The following is a 15,542-nucleotide window of genomic DNA, read 5'->3' as shown; positions in this document are numbered from 1 at the left end:
CCCAGTGCAGAACAGAATAAGACTAACAAAAATCAAGTATTAGGCACCGGGAAATGCACTTCAGCAGCAGCACTGACATGGCTATATGGACAATAACGGCATTCACAATTAAACCACTGCTGATAAAGCAAGAATGATATTCAAATACGGTCAGCATTTAAACCATTACAAAAGTAAAAGTAACTATCTGATATTCTTAGCATATAGCAATTCCCATCATTCCTGTGTGCAGGCCTTGTTGTCAGTGAAGACTTAACATTATGGAGGTGAAGCTCAATACTACAGAAGAGAAACTCAGTACTAGAGTAAGATTTTCAGACAACTGTCAGGGACGATCACACAGGAAGCACTTGATGAGAAGCACCACTGACAACATACTTCTCTACAAAATCTAATTCCTGACAGTGTAAACTCATTCCAAAGTTTTAAGAAAGTCCCTGAATGCTCCATGGCAAACTGGACAAATTCTGCTGCCTTGCAGCACAGGGAATAGATTGTACATACTCAATGCATCTGAAAGCTTGCAAGTGACAGCTCCAGACTTTAAGATAAATGACAATTAAGTAAATATTCTTAAATGTAATACTCAATTCAGAATTATATTAATTTCTTGAGAGGTCCATTACTTTGTTTCATACTCTGCGTAGACTCCAAAAATAAAAAATTTGCTCCTTAAATTCATTCCATTCACAGCTTCATCTTATACACAAACAGTAGAAACTTGCTTAGAAAGATCAATTTCAATAGAGTTTGCAATTGATGTATCACATCTCACAAATACTGAAATATGCTTTATAAGCTTCTTAAGAACATACATTAAAAAGGAGAGGAATAAGACAAAGCATCAAAAAAAAATTGTTTTTAAATTGCATATCTATTTTTTTTTCATTTCATTGTTCATCTTTGCAGAAAGTCCCAGTTTTACCCGTGTTTCCTCCATCTTCTGCCTCTTCATTTCATATTACTTGTAAGAAAAGAGCTCACTCCCCTCTTCACATATTTGCATGCCATGCATCTCTAAAAGAATCTGTAAAAGGTGAATTTCTCCTTGCTTTTTTTCCCCTACCATTTTTTCCTGTTCTTCCTCTCTTAAGCCAATACAAAAAAGCAGAATGGGGAAGGAACACTCACAGGATGTGCCCAAATCCACAGGGAGCATTCTTTCACACTTTACACCCACCAGTGGATCCACTGGGGAAATTTCAAGACTCTGCCTCCTGCATGACCCTTGCTGGCAGGAAGCCTTCAAGTCAAATCCGAAGATTACTTAGAATTTTAGTGTCCATATACTAAAATGCTTTAAGTTTCAACATCGATGACTGTCTTCCACTTTGTCCACTGCACAAACAAGCTATTACATTAAATATCTGAACTCCAGTTTAGGTGTGGCAAAAGCATATTTACAGAAATAAATTCATTTGCTCTCTTTTTAGCTTAGTGATTTTACTTTTCAAAATGTAAAACATCTAACTTCTAACCTAGGTGAGTGAGAAAAGTATTTAAAAATGTAAATTTAAAAAAACATACATCCTTTTTCCCCCCCCATAAAGATTCCATTTCCTGCTTCTTCCAAAAAACAGCATAAGGCATTTACTTTCAAGTTCTGCATTAGTAGTTGACAACATCATCAGTACTTGCAAGTCAGCTGCAGCAATTATCAATGGTAATAAATCTGTTCTAAATTGTCTAACATTGAAAAATATTTTGGAGGTTACGTGAATACTCTTCAACTCATAGAAAAACTGATTATTTTTCCCTCCGCTTCTGGGACATGGCAAAGAAGCCTGGGAAATCAAGAGATAGAAGCTACCACACACACTCATTACTACTAAAAGCAGAAACAGTTAAGCATCAGTTCAACTGCCAAAAAAGCCAGAGGAAGTAACTTATTTTTTTTTACTGGCAAATGGGGAAGTGAAATAAGTACATTTAACAACAATGCAGAATATGAACTCATAAAGCATTTCTTCAATCATCCTCCTACTTAATTCTTCCTCATAATTCACTTCCTTGATTCAAGTAGGCCGAAAGAAACCAAAATCTCTTCCATCTTTTTCCCTATTAGTCAAATCAAAGTGGCCTAATTTCAAATTCAAAGGTATTATCTCCAGACTTAAAAGAACGGCACTCTTGTGTTCCCACTTCTGAAATTTGTGCAGACAACAGAAGAGAAGCTATACTCCAGCTGAGTATGGGGAGAGAGGCAATTAAAGCAACTGGAGAAAGGTAATCCCTGCCATATCTTGTCTTCTGCTAAGTTCCTGTCACACTGTGGAGCTTCAACACCTTTGCAAGTTTCTGCCCTGTTGAGCTTGCAGACACACTGAAGGAGATCCATGTATTGCAGGCTTTGCATGTTTGCAGGCTATTCTAGTCAGTCAGCAAATACACCACTGGTATACATCAAGCAACTCAGAATGTATCATAATGGAGTGTCTTCAAATAAGATAAAAAGCTGTAATATGAGAAAATTCTGAATTTAGGAACTGAATTAAGTTACACAGAACACTTGTTCTCCGTACAGCTCAAGTTGTACACTCCAATTTAAGAAATACGCCAGCTGATTTTGAAAGTTTGAATTTTGAGAATCACATTTTCACAATACTCCCCATTAGCTATAAAGAAAACTTACAAAAAAAAAGTTTACCAAAGTTTTCCAAAGGCCTGATATTTGTTGGAAGAACTGTCCCTGCCACTGCAGTAGAAGTGAGAAGAAAGGTCTCAGCTTCAGCTCCATAAGACATCAAAGGAATTCTGTAAAAGTAAAATCATTAATGTTAGTTGTTACAGCTGTTTGCAGGAAGTTTTGGAAAGAATGCTCGAGACCATTATGCAAACACAAGGCCTCTACCTCACAGTGTAGAGGGAAACACAAAGCTGACAGAAAACAAAGCTTTCCTTCTTCCAGGCTTACCATGAGGTCTAATCTGGTAAAACAGTTCCAAGAAAGTATGTTATGTTAAAGCAATATACACTCAAAGCCAAACAACTGTAACAAAGAGACTACTTCAAATTAGGAGACTATACTACTGGAAATAAAATCCTGAAAGCTAACGTAGCACTTCAGTGTAAGAACAGTGTTTTTTTCTGCAGAAATACGAAAGATAGTGTACAAAAATTTCATTGTAATCTACTACTTTTAAGCTACCGTTGAGTTGGAATTAAACTTTCCCCAAGGAGAAGTGTGTGAAAAGAAATACAGAACTTGTCATTAAAATCCAAAGTGCAGCTTTTAGTTATAATAAAAAAATCTCTTATCCAATTTCTGTTGTCCATTTTATGCCAAAGGCAGAGTATGTTGTAGAATTAATATCAAAGAGAGTTGGATCTATATATATATATAGAATATACACAATACATAAAATATATATGGATATATATATATATATATATATATATATATATATTAACTTTAAATCTGTTGTTTTTATAATTCTGCTTTAGATTCATAAAGATATCTTCAGGGTGTGCTTTAACGCTCATTTATCTGCTTTCTGACAAAAAATTTCTCATGTTCTGTTTCACTTGAAAAAAATCTCTGTTACTCTTTCTATTATGAATTTGTCTACTAACAGTCAGAAAAAGTGCTGGAACCATCCATGAAGGGAAGTCAGAGTCAGACTGACATGAGAAAAAACACACCTGATCTGCAATGATAGAAATAATTTTAAGAGCTCATATACACTACCTTCTAAATTAAGTGAAAAATATGTTTAAGCTTGCATTTTTATGAAAAGTGATAGATGCACACGTCAATGGAGTTACTATGCTCATCACAAGGATTAAAGAAAAGTTCTCCACTTCTCTGAAAGAGTGGTCAGGCACTGGAATGGGCTGCCCAGGGAGGTGATGGAGTCACTGACCCTGGAGGTGTTCAAGGAACGTTTGGACGTTGTGTTGAGGACCATGGTTTAGTGAGAACTGTTGGTGACTGGTGGATGGTTGGATTGGATGATCTTCAAGGTCTTTTCCAACCTTGGTATTTGTGTGATTCTGTGATACTACAAGACACACAGCAGAAAATCCATTTACATAAAAACAGCATGACATATACCTTTCAACTCTAGCAAGCATTGATGAACAGGACAATTCCAGTTCTTGTCTCTTCTGCCTGATCAATGCATTGACATCTGTGAAGTCTGTACTAAAATACAAATATCATGTCATTTAATAACATCTTTTTATTACTAGAATTCCTTATTTCAATAACTGCTTTTATCAATTGCTAATCTTCAAATTCAACTGTATTATAACTTTCAGCAGCTCTGATGCAAATAAATACATATACAGTTTGAAGGGAAAAGCAGTCATTGCAAGGATAACTGAAGTAGTAAATACACTTTTAGGTGAGAAAATGCAAAATAGGATACAAAATATGTGTTCTGGAGAGCTGAAAGAAGGTGAAAACGTTGCTGAAAACTTTGCACCTCTTTTGTATGTATTGCATATTTTCCATTTATGGATTTTTCACTTACAAACTGCTGAAAACATACTAACAGTATTCTTTTTATGAGGTCATATTGTCCAAATAATGTTACACTACTCCTCAGCTACTCTTTTTCTCCTTTTAAAAAAAATTTCTTGTGCTCCTTAGCTACTCATTATGCAAAATTACTTTGTGTACATTGAAAGTGCTCCTCCTGGAGACACCAAACAATGAAAAGCCACAACTGTTTCTGCTACATAACAGGAGATTTATTGCTAGCTGTTTTACTAACTGCTCTAGTAATAACAGGACTAGCCCTCTTCTACTCCAGGCTTCAATTTTTCAAGGACTTGAAATGTGAGCTAAATTCCTATTAAATCAATGAAATCAAGAGCACAATCTTAAATATTTTATGCTGAACACATAGCAGATATTGGGATGTTGATTTAACTGTACTCATTTTGAAATGCTTGCAAACGTTCATCTTTCTTTAACTGCCGATTTGTAACAAATATAAAAGCAGTAAAACTTCAAAATATTGCAAGGCAGTAACATACAGATAGAAGCAGAAGGAGCTACAGTATCTACAATACAGTAACTCAAAGTTTATTTTGAGCATTGGTGTACACTAACCAGTCATTTCTACAGCTAAGAAAGGATTCTTCACTGCTACCATTGGCTGGAAGGGCACTATGGAAACTAGTCCTGAAGCACTCATTCCAGCAGGTCTGCCTTCTTGTCTACAAAAAAACAGGAACATGCAAAATGGAATGATTAGCATTTAATACACAACCATGCATTGAAATTAAATGTCAGCTACACTTCAGCTCAGAAAAAGCAGGCTCAGCATTAGTACCATTTGCCATCACATCAAATGGGAATTTTGAGACTGAAAAAAAAAAACAACTTAGCATGCACTCTGCAAATAAAAATCATTTTTACAGACTGTTCATAGTAAAATCCTTAGTATTTCTTATAGAAATCATACATAAATGAGTCCAATATTTACTGCTTCACAATACCCGTTTCTGCTACCTAATGAACCACAGCAAAGACCTTTAGACAGATCCCTTCTGCTCACTGCATGCTTGATCTAAAGAAAACATATGAGCAGCTGGGATTCTTCTTTACATTTAGATAGAATTAGAAAATTCCAGATTAAATGGTATGTCTGTTTACTGCACCCTCACACAGAAAAAAATCCTCAGAATCACCTTTATATCTCAACAGATACCACTTTTCATTTCAGGAGTTATCAATACCTAACAAACCACTGTATGCTAGTGCACTGCTTCTTGCACTGTGATCAGTAAACAGCTCAAATCTGCTGCTGTGCATTGGGCTGGCTACAAAAAAAGCCCTGAACAATAATCCTCCAGACAGCTCCCAGACTGACACACTAATCTACAGTGACCTGCTTTTGCCACATATCCTATCACCTCCAGGGCTAACGTCAGCTGGAATTTGAGTGAGACATTCCTATTCGTTCCCTATCATCTATATTTTAAGATGGGAACTTACAGAAAATATTTACTCCGAAGAAAAATAAACTTTGTAAGACATACATTATTTATGTCTCAAGTATGTAGTCATTTTCTACATGCTCTATGAAACTCAGGCACAGAAAGCCAGCTGACTGTACCATTATCCATTTTATCACAGTAAGTTTCTCCCAAAAAGCTGTTTTAAAAATGTTTTAAAGATGCTCTGGTTTTGAACATCAGCATTTTCATCTCCATCAAAAAAAAAACAAACAAAAAAAAAAAAAAAAAAAAGAGGTTTCCAACTGTTCCACAGATATTTCCATTAAGTGCAGTTAGTAAATGAGTGCTTCCTTTCAAATGTTGAATGCACAGTGGATAATTAAATTAAGCACTGTATGTCCTCCCAAGTTTTACTTCTCTTTATTCAGATTTTTTAATAATCTATACTGTGAGACAATGCTACTAACTGGTACAATAAATCACAGAAGTTAGATACAGAAGTACTGACCAACCTCAAAACCAAATTAGTGCTTGATTTACTACCAAGCACCACCCTCCCAGTCCTAAACCTCTTCAAATCAATGAAAAGCAATGTTAACTCTAACTGGCAACATTAACAAAATTTTTAAATACCTGACTTAGGAAGGGGAGGCTGGGGCTAAAGACAGCCTTATAATTGCGGCGGCCAAGGATGAGGTATGTATAAGGGTCAGCAGCTACAGAATGCTGCATGCTATAGTACCTGCCCCTACAACACATGCAACAAGACAGCACGCAAAATAAGGACCTGAACAGTTCTTCCTCTCAATTTTTAAACTCCAGGTAAGACAAAACAATGAACACCAACACTCACACTTCAGAGATCTGGTGGATGCCCTGTCCCAGGAGACTTTCAAGGCCAGGCTGGGGACTGGGCTCTGAGCAACCTGACCTAGCTGTGCTGTCCCTATTCACCACAGGGGAGTCAAAGATGGCCTTAAAAATCCCTTTGAATTCTAAGGATTCTATGATTCTAAAATGAAATCAGTTACCCACAACTACCTCATGCAAGCAAATTTAAAGGTTACCTTACTATGATCAGGAAAGCCCTGATCACTAAGTTGAGACAGAATCACAGAATGGCCAGGGTTGGAAGGGACCTCAAGGATCATGAAGCTCCAACCTCCTGCCACATGCAGGGCCACCAACCTCCAAATTCAATACTAGACCAGGCTGCCCAGGGCCCCATCCAACCTGGCCTTGAACACCTCCAGGGATGGGGCATCCACAACCTCTCTGGGCAGCCTGTTCCAGCACCTCACCACTCTCTCTGTAAAGAAATTCCCCCTGACATCCAACCCAAATCTTCCCTCTCTCAACTTAAAACCATTTCCCCTTGTCCTGCAGTTATCTACCCTTCCAAAGAGTTGATTCCCCTCCTCTTTGTAGGCTCCCTTTAGTTATATTGAAATGCTGCAATGAGGTCACCCTGCAGCCTTCTTTTCTCCAGGCTGAACAAGGCCAGCTCCCTCAGCCTGTCTTCATAGAGAAGGTGCCCCAGACCCCTAACCTGAAACCTGAAATATTTCTGAAAGGAGGGAAAGCAGAAATCAAACAACAGAACTTTTGTAGGTGCTTAAAAATTCCACATAGAACATGTATTATAGGCTAAAAATTATGAATAAAAATGAGAAGCCTAGCAAAACCAGCATTCACATAGAAATCTCCTATTAAAAATCAACTTAATGCAAACTAGAATGTCCATAGCTTATTCCTAACAAATTGCTTAGTTACTACTTCTCAAATTTTCATAAAAAATAATGGAAATTCTCATATCCTTCACATAATGATACTTAGGTTAACAGTTGTAGCTGATCCCACCTTCTTTTGATGAACAAAGATGAAAGTAGGGTAGTTACAGTATTTTAAATGTGACATCCTAATCTAAATGAAAATATTTACCACCTCAAAAATGTCTGTGAGAGAGAGAACATCATACTAAGTATTCTCATCACTTCTTTCAAAACATAGCAATATAAACTGAACAGTTTTGCATCATTCTGGAATTAATGAACTTAAAAATAGGGTGAGATGCTGTTTGGAAGATGCCTTCCTGAAAAAAAAGTTTACAAATGCTTCATTATCAGAACCAACCTTACTTACCTTCACAGACAGAGCTTTCTTGTTTTGTTTGTCAGACAAAAGACTACCTGTGTGAAATAAGCAGAACTGTGATCTAGTCTTTAACATTTTAGTTTTTAATTGTTCATTAAAAGTGTTAGCACAACCAGATGCTACTAAAAACGTATCCCAGGATGATCTGCAATGTGTTTACACAACTTCAGTAAAACCGTCACAATAATCTTTCATACACCAACTACTTCTCATTTCTTGTGATACTTGCTTACTTTCAGAAGTTATGAACACACAGAACAACGCCTATCAACTGAGCCTCATAATGCTGCTCAGTGCTTCTTGTTTCTGCACTTTCAGTAAAAATAAACTTTTTGGTTTTTGCTTATCATTAGCTGTGCGTCAGCAACGCGTCATCTAAAATGATCTTGTACTGAAACTAAATACAATTCCTCTGTGACTGAAGTGGACAAGGGAGTTTTACCAGTAAAGCCAGTACAGCACTTTCTGATATTGCAGCTTTGTACTTCCAAGCTTCAATTCCCTGGCATTAGGTTTATATGTGCAAATATAAACAACAGTAATAATATACCAAAAAAGTAAGCACATCAAGAAAAGTACTTCAAGAGTTGCACAATAAAACCCAGCAATTTTAGCAAACAGAGAACAAATAACAACTTACTGCATTTCTTCTTCACAACTTTCCTCAATTTTGCTGCTAAGGACCCTCTGTCTGAACACACAGCTCTTCTGCAACATTAACAGAAGACATTACAAAAGCAGCAACATTCCGGGCGTACCTAAACTATGAGTTTATACACTCAAAATCAGTTTCTGATTCAAAGTATTCTTGTGTTTATGAACCAATATTCTGACTGCTATTAACACCTAGCCTTGTATCCTGTACATCATTTTCCACGTATTAAATGCTGAAGTGCTTTAAAAAGGTTAAGGATAGAAAAAAATCCATTTACACAACAAAATATAATTTTCTGTGTTAAATCTGAATGGCTAACCTTGCTCGATTTCATGGAAAACCTGTGAAAGGTGTCACAACTGGCTGATAAAAATATTAAAAGAATATAGAAGTCAAAAGTGATTCAGAGAGGTGAAACAATCTTTTCTAGCAATAGTTAAAAAAAAGAAAGGTAATTTACTTTCAGTTATCTTTTCTGTAGTGAAGTCTTATCTCAAGGACTCTGTGTACATCACAAACTCAATGAAAGAGTGACTTTAGATTATCAGTATTTAGTGACATTTATCTGTGTAATCTCAATCTTCTTATGCAGTACAACAAATGTGAGAACCAATTTTTTTCAAAACAGGAACACCATTTCCACACCTTCCTCTCAAGCTCACTAGAATGAAAAAAGCTGTAGACTACAGATGTTCTATGGCAAAAAAGAACATCACTAATGTCCATAATATGCAAGAAAAAAGGGCTTGCCTATTCAGATAAGAAAATATAAGATGGTTGAAACATGTTTTACACATAAAATCTTATCCAAAATTAATGATTTTTTCCTTTCCCAAGGAAATCTGACAAAAGAACTATTTCAGATCTCAAGTAAGAAATACATTGCTCCAAGATGAAATTACAGCAGCAATAGCAGTAGCAGCTCAACTACCATGGGTGGAAAACAGTTCATTTTTATACAGACTTTTAAAAAATTATTTTAATCCCAGGCTGTACATTTCTGTAAGATTTCAACTTTGATTTTGGATAATTCAAATTAGAATGCCCTATATTAAGTGCAATACCAACCTCAGGAATCTTCTTATCTTTGCATGGCTATATTTTTCCTTATTCCAGGTACAGTACTCCTCCTCTTTCTTTATCTTTTGTTGTTTTTCTACCTGAATCTGCATTGAGAAAATGAAGTCAGACCAGACTAGAAACCTTAGCAAACATAGGCTTTAAATGTATTCAAGTTCTCTTAAGGTCTACACAAAAATAAGCTCAAACAGAAGAAGTTGGAACTACTCTCAAATTATTGCTTTCTTCATCTTGTAGTTCACAGACTTGAACATTTTTTCATTTAATGGAGGAAGAAGCTTACATCTTGATATGTATGTTGACTATGCCACAGCATCAGAACCCCCTGAACATTCAGCCTGCCACAGCAAGGATCTCATCTACGTACTACTACCCCTCACTGAAAATTTGGTAATGAAATTTTTGCAACGACAAAGTTACTTCGTTGGCTACATTTCCATTTCTCTCACTAGACATCTAATATTTCCTTTTTCTAGAATCTCAACTGTGTTATTTTGGAAGCTGTTAGTGTTCTACTCATGAATATCACGACGGACAAGCAGCCCACGTGCTGACATCGCTCCCGCTAACACTGACCACTACACCAACAGTTCTCAGTACACCTTCCATCTGTCCCTGCTGCTCTTTTTCAGAGTAGTGCCCTTCCTCCTTGTCTGCTTTTCATAGTGCAGATCTGTGAACAAAACCCCTTCAAACCAGATTTTGATAAGGCCCTGAAACTCTTCCAAATGAAAACTTCAGTTTATCTGTCTTCAGCTGCTGCTGTGGTTGTTCAGAAATAAAAACAACAGAACGTGCTACATATGGCTTCTGCTGAGAAGGAAGCAGCCGCAGCTGTCGCCTTGTTGCTCTGCAGTTGAGTACCTGGGGCTCTAGAATCACAAGAAACGGCCAGGAGGAGCCTGTTTCCAAAGCATGACCAAAAGCAAAGCCAGCAGCTTCACAGTTTTACCACAGAACCTCAAACTGTGCATAAAAATGTCAGCATCCTTCCAAAATAGTCTATTTTCAGAAGAACTGGAAGATGAAAAGATTCAGAAATTTAGGCTCAGCAAGGCTTAGTATTAACTGATTCCTCCTTCATTCATTAGTTTTTGTTCCTGAATTGGAGACCATGAACATGTAAGATTTCTCTTAGCTAAAAAGAATATACAAGATCACATGCTTATTAATACAGCACTTGTTTACATAACCTAGTTTAAAAAAGTACTTGGAGACCAATTACTGTGGTTCTATTCCTGAACGTATCAGGAATGTTCAAAAACAGTACGCAGCACCAATAACAACATTATGATTATTATTACTGTAAACATTTTGTTTGAAAAAATTATTAGAGCAATTCCTAGCTTCAAGTGCCTAATATAAACATTACAGCTGTAATTATTTCATTAGGGAGTCTTATTTAACAGAGACATCAGAATAAAAAGCTGCAGCATAACTCATGCATTAATACAACTGAAGCTATGTAAGAAAAAGCAGGCCCCAAACATACCTTTATCTGATCTTCTAATGCACCAAGCTGACATACTGCTCGAAATGGTCTGCGATCAATAGGACACGAAGCCTGTGTCTGAAAAATTATTTTTCCCATTAAAAATCTATAGTAAGTTATGAAAAATCTCAGGCTTTGGTATTTTTATTCAATAATATAGTAACTAACAGAACAACAGGAAGTTAAATCCCTGGTAGGTAATGCTGGTTTTATACCAGTGCACAAACGTCCTCATTCCTTAATGCTGAGCACAGAATACTAACAAACACTAGGAATAAAACAGTACATAACTACAGGACATAGGTGGAGGCCGATGTCATACAGAGCAGTTTCACTTCTCAATTTCAGTCCTCTAACAAGTGTGGAGCTCATTGGCACATCTCCTGATGTCTGAGCTATTCAGCTTTTAAATCCACCTCTATCTTTTTAACAGAAATCAAACAAGTCATTCCCTGCCAGTCAGTACTGCTTTGATCTCTGTTCAAACTTCCCAACCTTTCTGCCACCAGTGTGTTGTTTTCACAGTTCTCTGCTGCCTATTTAGGACTTTTCATATTTAATCTTTGATGTCTACTACATTGTGGCACTTCCAATACTGACCCAGAAGCAACAAAACATTAGAAAGTTTCCATATACAGTCAAGAATTACAATGCACTGCTGGTTTATTGCACATTGCCAGCAAGTGTTCAAGATGTAATTATCTTCTTGTGCTTATCTGCTCCTCCCTCAAGTTCAATGAGCAACAGTGCAAACGGACACTCTATTATTTAGTAGCACTGGCAGCAATGTAACTAAAGAAAAAAAAACAACACCAAAACACCAAAACTCCAAACAGCCCACCATCCAAGAATTCACACAAATGGAGGTAAAAGAGCAGAAGAAAAGCAACAAGCTAAAACCAGAGTCAATCCCCTTCCACACCCTTTCCTGTAATATCAGAAAACTGGGCAGATAAAAAGCACACAGGATAACACCTTTGCTCCACTTACGCGTTTATGTGAATGCACTACTTCTCCCCTTTTTGCAGTCTACGAAGAGAACTGACTCCCATGTTTAAAACAACTCAAGTTTTACAAAACACTTTGCAAAAGAGTGAAACAGAAGGCTACTTCATCCTACAGTTACACTCAGAATAATAAAATATTAATAGCAATAGAAAATTCAACTGAAACTTGGCTCAGCTGGGTGACAGAATCCACTTGCAGAGAAATCCATATGGAACAAGATAGTAGCTTTTGCTGCTACAGAATCACTTATTCATTTAATTCCATATACATGTCTGTCGGTCACCCCCTCCCTTCACTTTAGGAGCCATTAGCAGAGCAGTTCTGAAGTCTTTAAAAAAAAAAAAACAAAAAACCAAAAAAACACAAAAACCAAACAAATGCAAACACAAAACTCAACATAAAGCCTTCAGCTCTAATTAACTCACTATACAAGAACCAATATACAAAGTGTATTTTTTCCACTCTTAAGAGAACTTTAACCCTACTTTTTATTTATGCAAGTAAGATGTAGTATTACAACTGCACGAGCAATTACGAGAAACTTGCATGTGAACTCTGCCCTGAAGTTCAGTGATGAATTTCTAATCTTTTCACCAGGACTTTTCATTTTCCAGTTGATTCTCTTCCTTTCTCAATTTCAGACTGCTCAACTTTCTTATGATTCATGTAACTCAGTCCCCAAACCTTGAGCATATGAACAGCTTCCAATTTCAATTGAAGTAGACAAAAAAGTTAAACTGAATTAAGAAAAAAACAGCTAAAAAAACCCCACCAGACATGATACTTGCACGAACAAGTTTTTGAACAGGATAAATCCTTACCTCCTCCTTATGAAGCTCCAGAATTTTATTCCAACTAAAAGCTATTTCCCCTATTGTGGGATTTTTTTAATTGTTCCTGCTGTGTTAAAATTAGCACACTGGGCAATTAAGCAAGATCCCTAAGGGCTCAGATTACAAGTTTTTGTCCTGCAGTGAACATATAGCTGCCCTGCAGTAGCATGGTACTCAGCTGGCATATCTGGCAGTACGAACCTGCTGCAAACTTCTCAGTAGGTATTTCCATTCATACACGTATCTATGACTGCCAAAGACAGGAGGAAGCACAGTTTTCCTAGTAATTCTTGGTCATATTTCTGGATTTTGGTTAACTGGAAGTTCAGTTTTCCTAAGACAATCTGTTCTGACATTGAATTTACACATTGAACATTAAGTTATGCTCACAAGTTTAAATCATGGTAAGTTCTGTTCATTCACAGCAATGACATATCGTAGAATGCTAAGTGTTACTAGCAGCAGTTCAAGTGACAAGCATTTTTACTCTACTAGGAAAGAGTTCACTTTTACATGACCAGTTTTTCCTGGAGAAATGCTTAACAGTTACATATGGTTATAAGAAGCAGAAAGAGAGGAAAACAATCTGGAAGAATCAAAAGCTACAGTAAGGCTCGGATACGTTCAGAAAGACTAGATGTTTTTTCTACTCCTACCCACTTGCTTTTCATAGCTCTAGCAATATCTGACAGTTTGCAAAACATCTCAAGAGAATTCTCAAGTGAAATTCCAGAAAGACAGGACAGTCAAGTGCACCACTGCCCTGTGCTCCCCAGCTGGGTGTAATTGCCTGCAGCCATGAAGAAATCCAGGTTTCTTTGTCTATACTACACTTTTCTATAAACACATCAGTGGAATTGGAAGCAACAAAAAAAAAATTGTCCTTTTTCCCAATAGCGAGGCCAAATTCATGCTACAGGAAGAAGTTGGGGGTAAGAAAAGATGGCTACACCTTTACAATAGAAAAGTAGGAAGAATGGTTGCCTTCTACTCATCCCTATTGTTATTTCTTTCATCTTTCTATCGTTATTTATATTGAAAAGATGGCTCGGTGAACAAAGGTGACAAGACATCCTTTTATTCAAGGCAAGTCAGCCCGTCCTCTCTGCTGAGTTTCTATCCAGGAAACATTATGAACAATGGGGAATGTACACCATCCTTTTGGGTGGAAAAATACTTGAGAAAAATAGCCACTGATACAGAACAAGTCCACACAGTAGCTGTCACTTTTATTGGCCAGAACAGGGTGTGTGTATCACAACCTTAGAAGAATTACAATTCCATACAATATCATAATTTAACATACATACGTAAAACTTGGAACAAAAAAGAACACGTATTTAATATGATCACACAGCCAATACTTAAAAGTTCTATTCCCAATACTACTTAGAGAAGGTAACTCAGCACGCTGTTCAAAATCCCTGTTTTACTCTCTACATGAAACTACCTTGCAGCTTCCACGTTTGAACTGGTAACTCTACAGCAACCCCTTCTCCCACCTAGCCTGCAATACCTGAACAATTACCTTCATACAGCACGTAAGTGTTCATGGAGCTGTAACTCCCTGAAGAGCACCTGCACATCTGCTCCTGTTCTTAAGTTCCCTGAAAATACATTCAATAGTATTTTAATTGCTTCTGATGATCCTCTAGCAAAATCCTGCTTTAGCTCTACAGGTGTAACTTGGTATTCAGTGTTCTTTAAACTGCTACCACAAAACAGCAACATCTAATCTGAAAAAGAAAGCGTCCCTTATTTTTAACAGCATCACTTCAAGCAGCATTTGAACAACGTGATGAAGACAAAGGCTGCAGCAGTTACAGGTCTTGGGAATTTTTAGAAAGCTACTCAAACAAGTTCAAATTAACCCAAACAGTTCCGAAAACATTCCTCAACAATTCTGCTTCCATCTTCAGTGATACAAGACACCACAACGTAACATGCAGTGAGGCATCTCTTTATATTTGGATGAAAAGATGCCACCAGGAAATACACTTGCATTTTCTAGAAACAAGTCAGAATCCAGGATGATTTTTTTCAGTTTACCTAAAATAATAATAAAAACTCCAAGCAACAAACCCCCCCCCACACACACACACACACAAAAGCTTCCAAAGCTTCTGTAGCCATGCTTTAGAAAAAGTACTGTAACTTTTGAAGCTTTTTTCTTTTTTTCCAAAAATATCACTGCTGCAAATGAAGATACAGAGCACATAAGAACAGAGATTCCAGTCTCAATATCTAATCAACACACTAATTAGTTACTATGTAAATAGCTGTTTTTTCTCTACTAAAGGCATTCCAACTGGGAGCTTTTATTTCTTATCCAAAGTAATCATTTGTTGCTCTTATATCCAATGTTAGACTGACAAGTATTAGTGGAATAATGGCTGTCTTTAGGTAAGGA

The 15,542-nt window shown here is 36.8% G+C and overlaps 1 protein-coding gene across 5 annotated transcripts in view; it reads right to left on the bottom strand.

The window, feature by feature from the left end:
- The window catches only part of SCAF11 (SR-related CTD associated factor 11), a 41,227-nt gene that overhangs the window by 10,568 nt on the left and 15,117 nt on the right, over nt 1-15,542 (bottom strand). For 4 of the 5 annotated variants that reach the window (XM_052669131.1, XM_052669134.1, XM_052669133.1 and 1 more), the window contains 7 exons: nt 11,292-11,369; nt 9,788-9,885; nt 8,705-8,772; nt 8,053-8,099; nt 5,060-5,166; nt 4,055-4,144; nt 2,648-2,754 (listed from right to left, as the gene is read on the bottom strand). In XM_052669131.1, the coding sequence (XP_052525091.1) occupies nt 2,648-2,754; nt 4,055-4,144; nt 5,060-5,166; nt 8,053-8,099; nt 8,705-8,772; nt 9,788-9,885; nt 11,292-11,369 (595 nt within the window). The remainder of the gene's footprint in view (nt 1-2,647; nt 2,755-4,054; nt 4,145-5,059; nt 5,167-8,052; nt 8,100-8,704; nt 8,773-9,787; nt 9,886-11,291; nt 11,370-15,542) is intronic. The other variant, XM_052669136.1, reaches the window with a different exon arrangement.

Source organism: Tympanuchus pallidicinctus, unplaced genomic scaffold, assembly GCF_026119805.1.
Source record: "Tympanuchus pallidicinctus isolate F22 unplaced genomic scaffold, pur_lepc_1.0 scaffold8, whole genome shotgun sequence".
NCBI lineage: Eukaryota > Metazoa > Chordata > Aves > Galliformes > Phasianidae > Tympanuchus > Tympanuchus pallidicinctus.
Note: the sequence above shows the minus strand (reverse complement) of the source record. Positions and strands in the feature narration are given on the sequence as shown.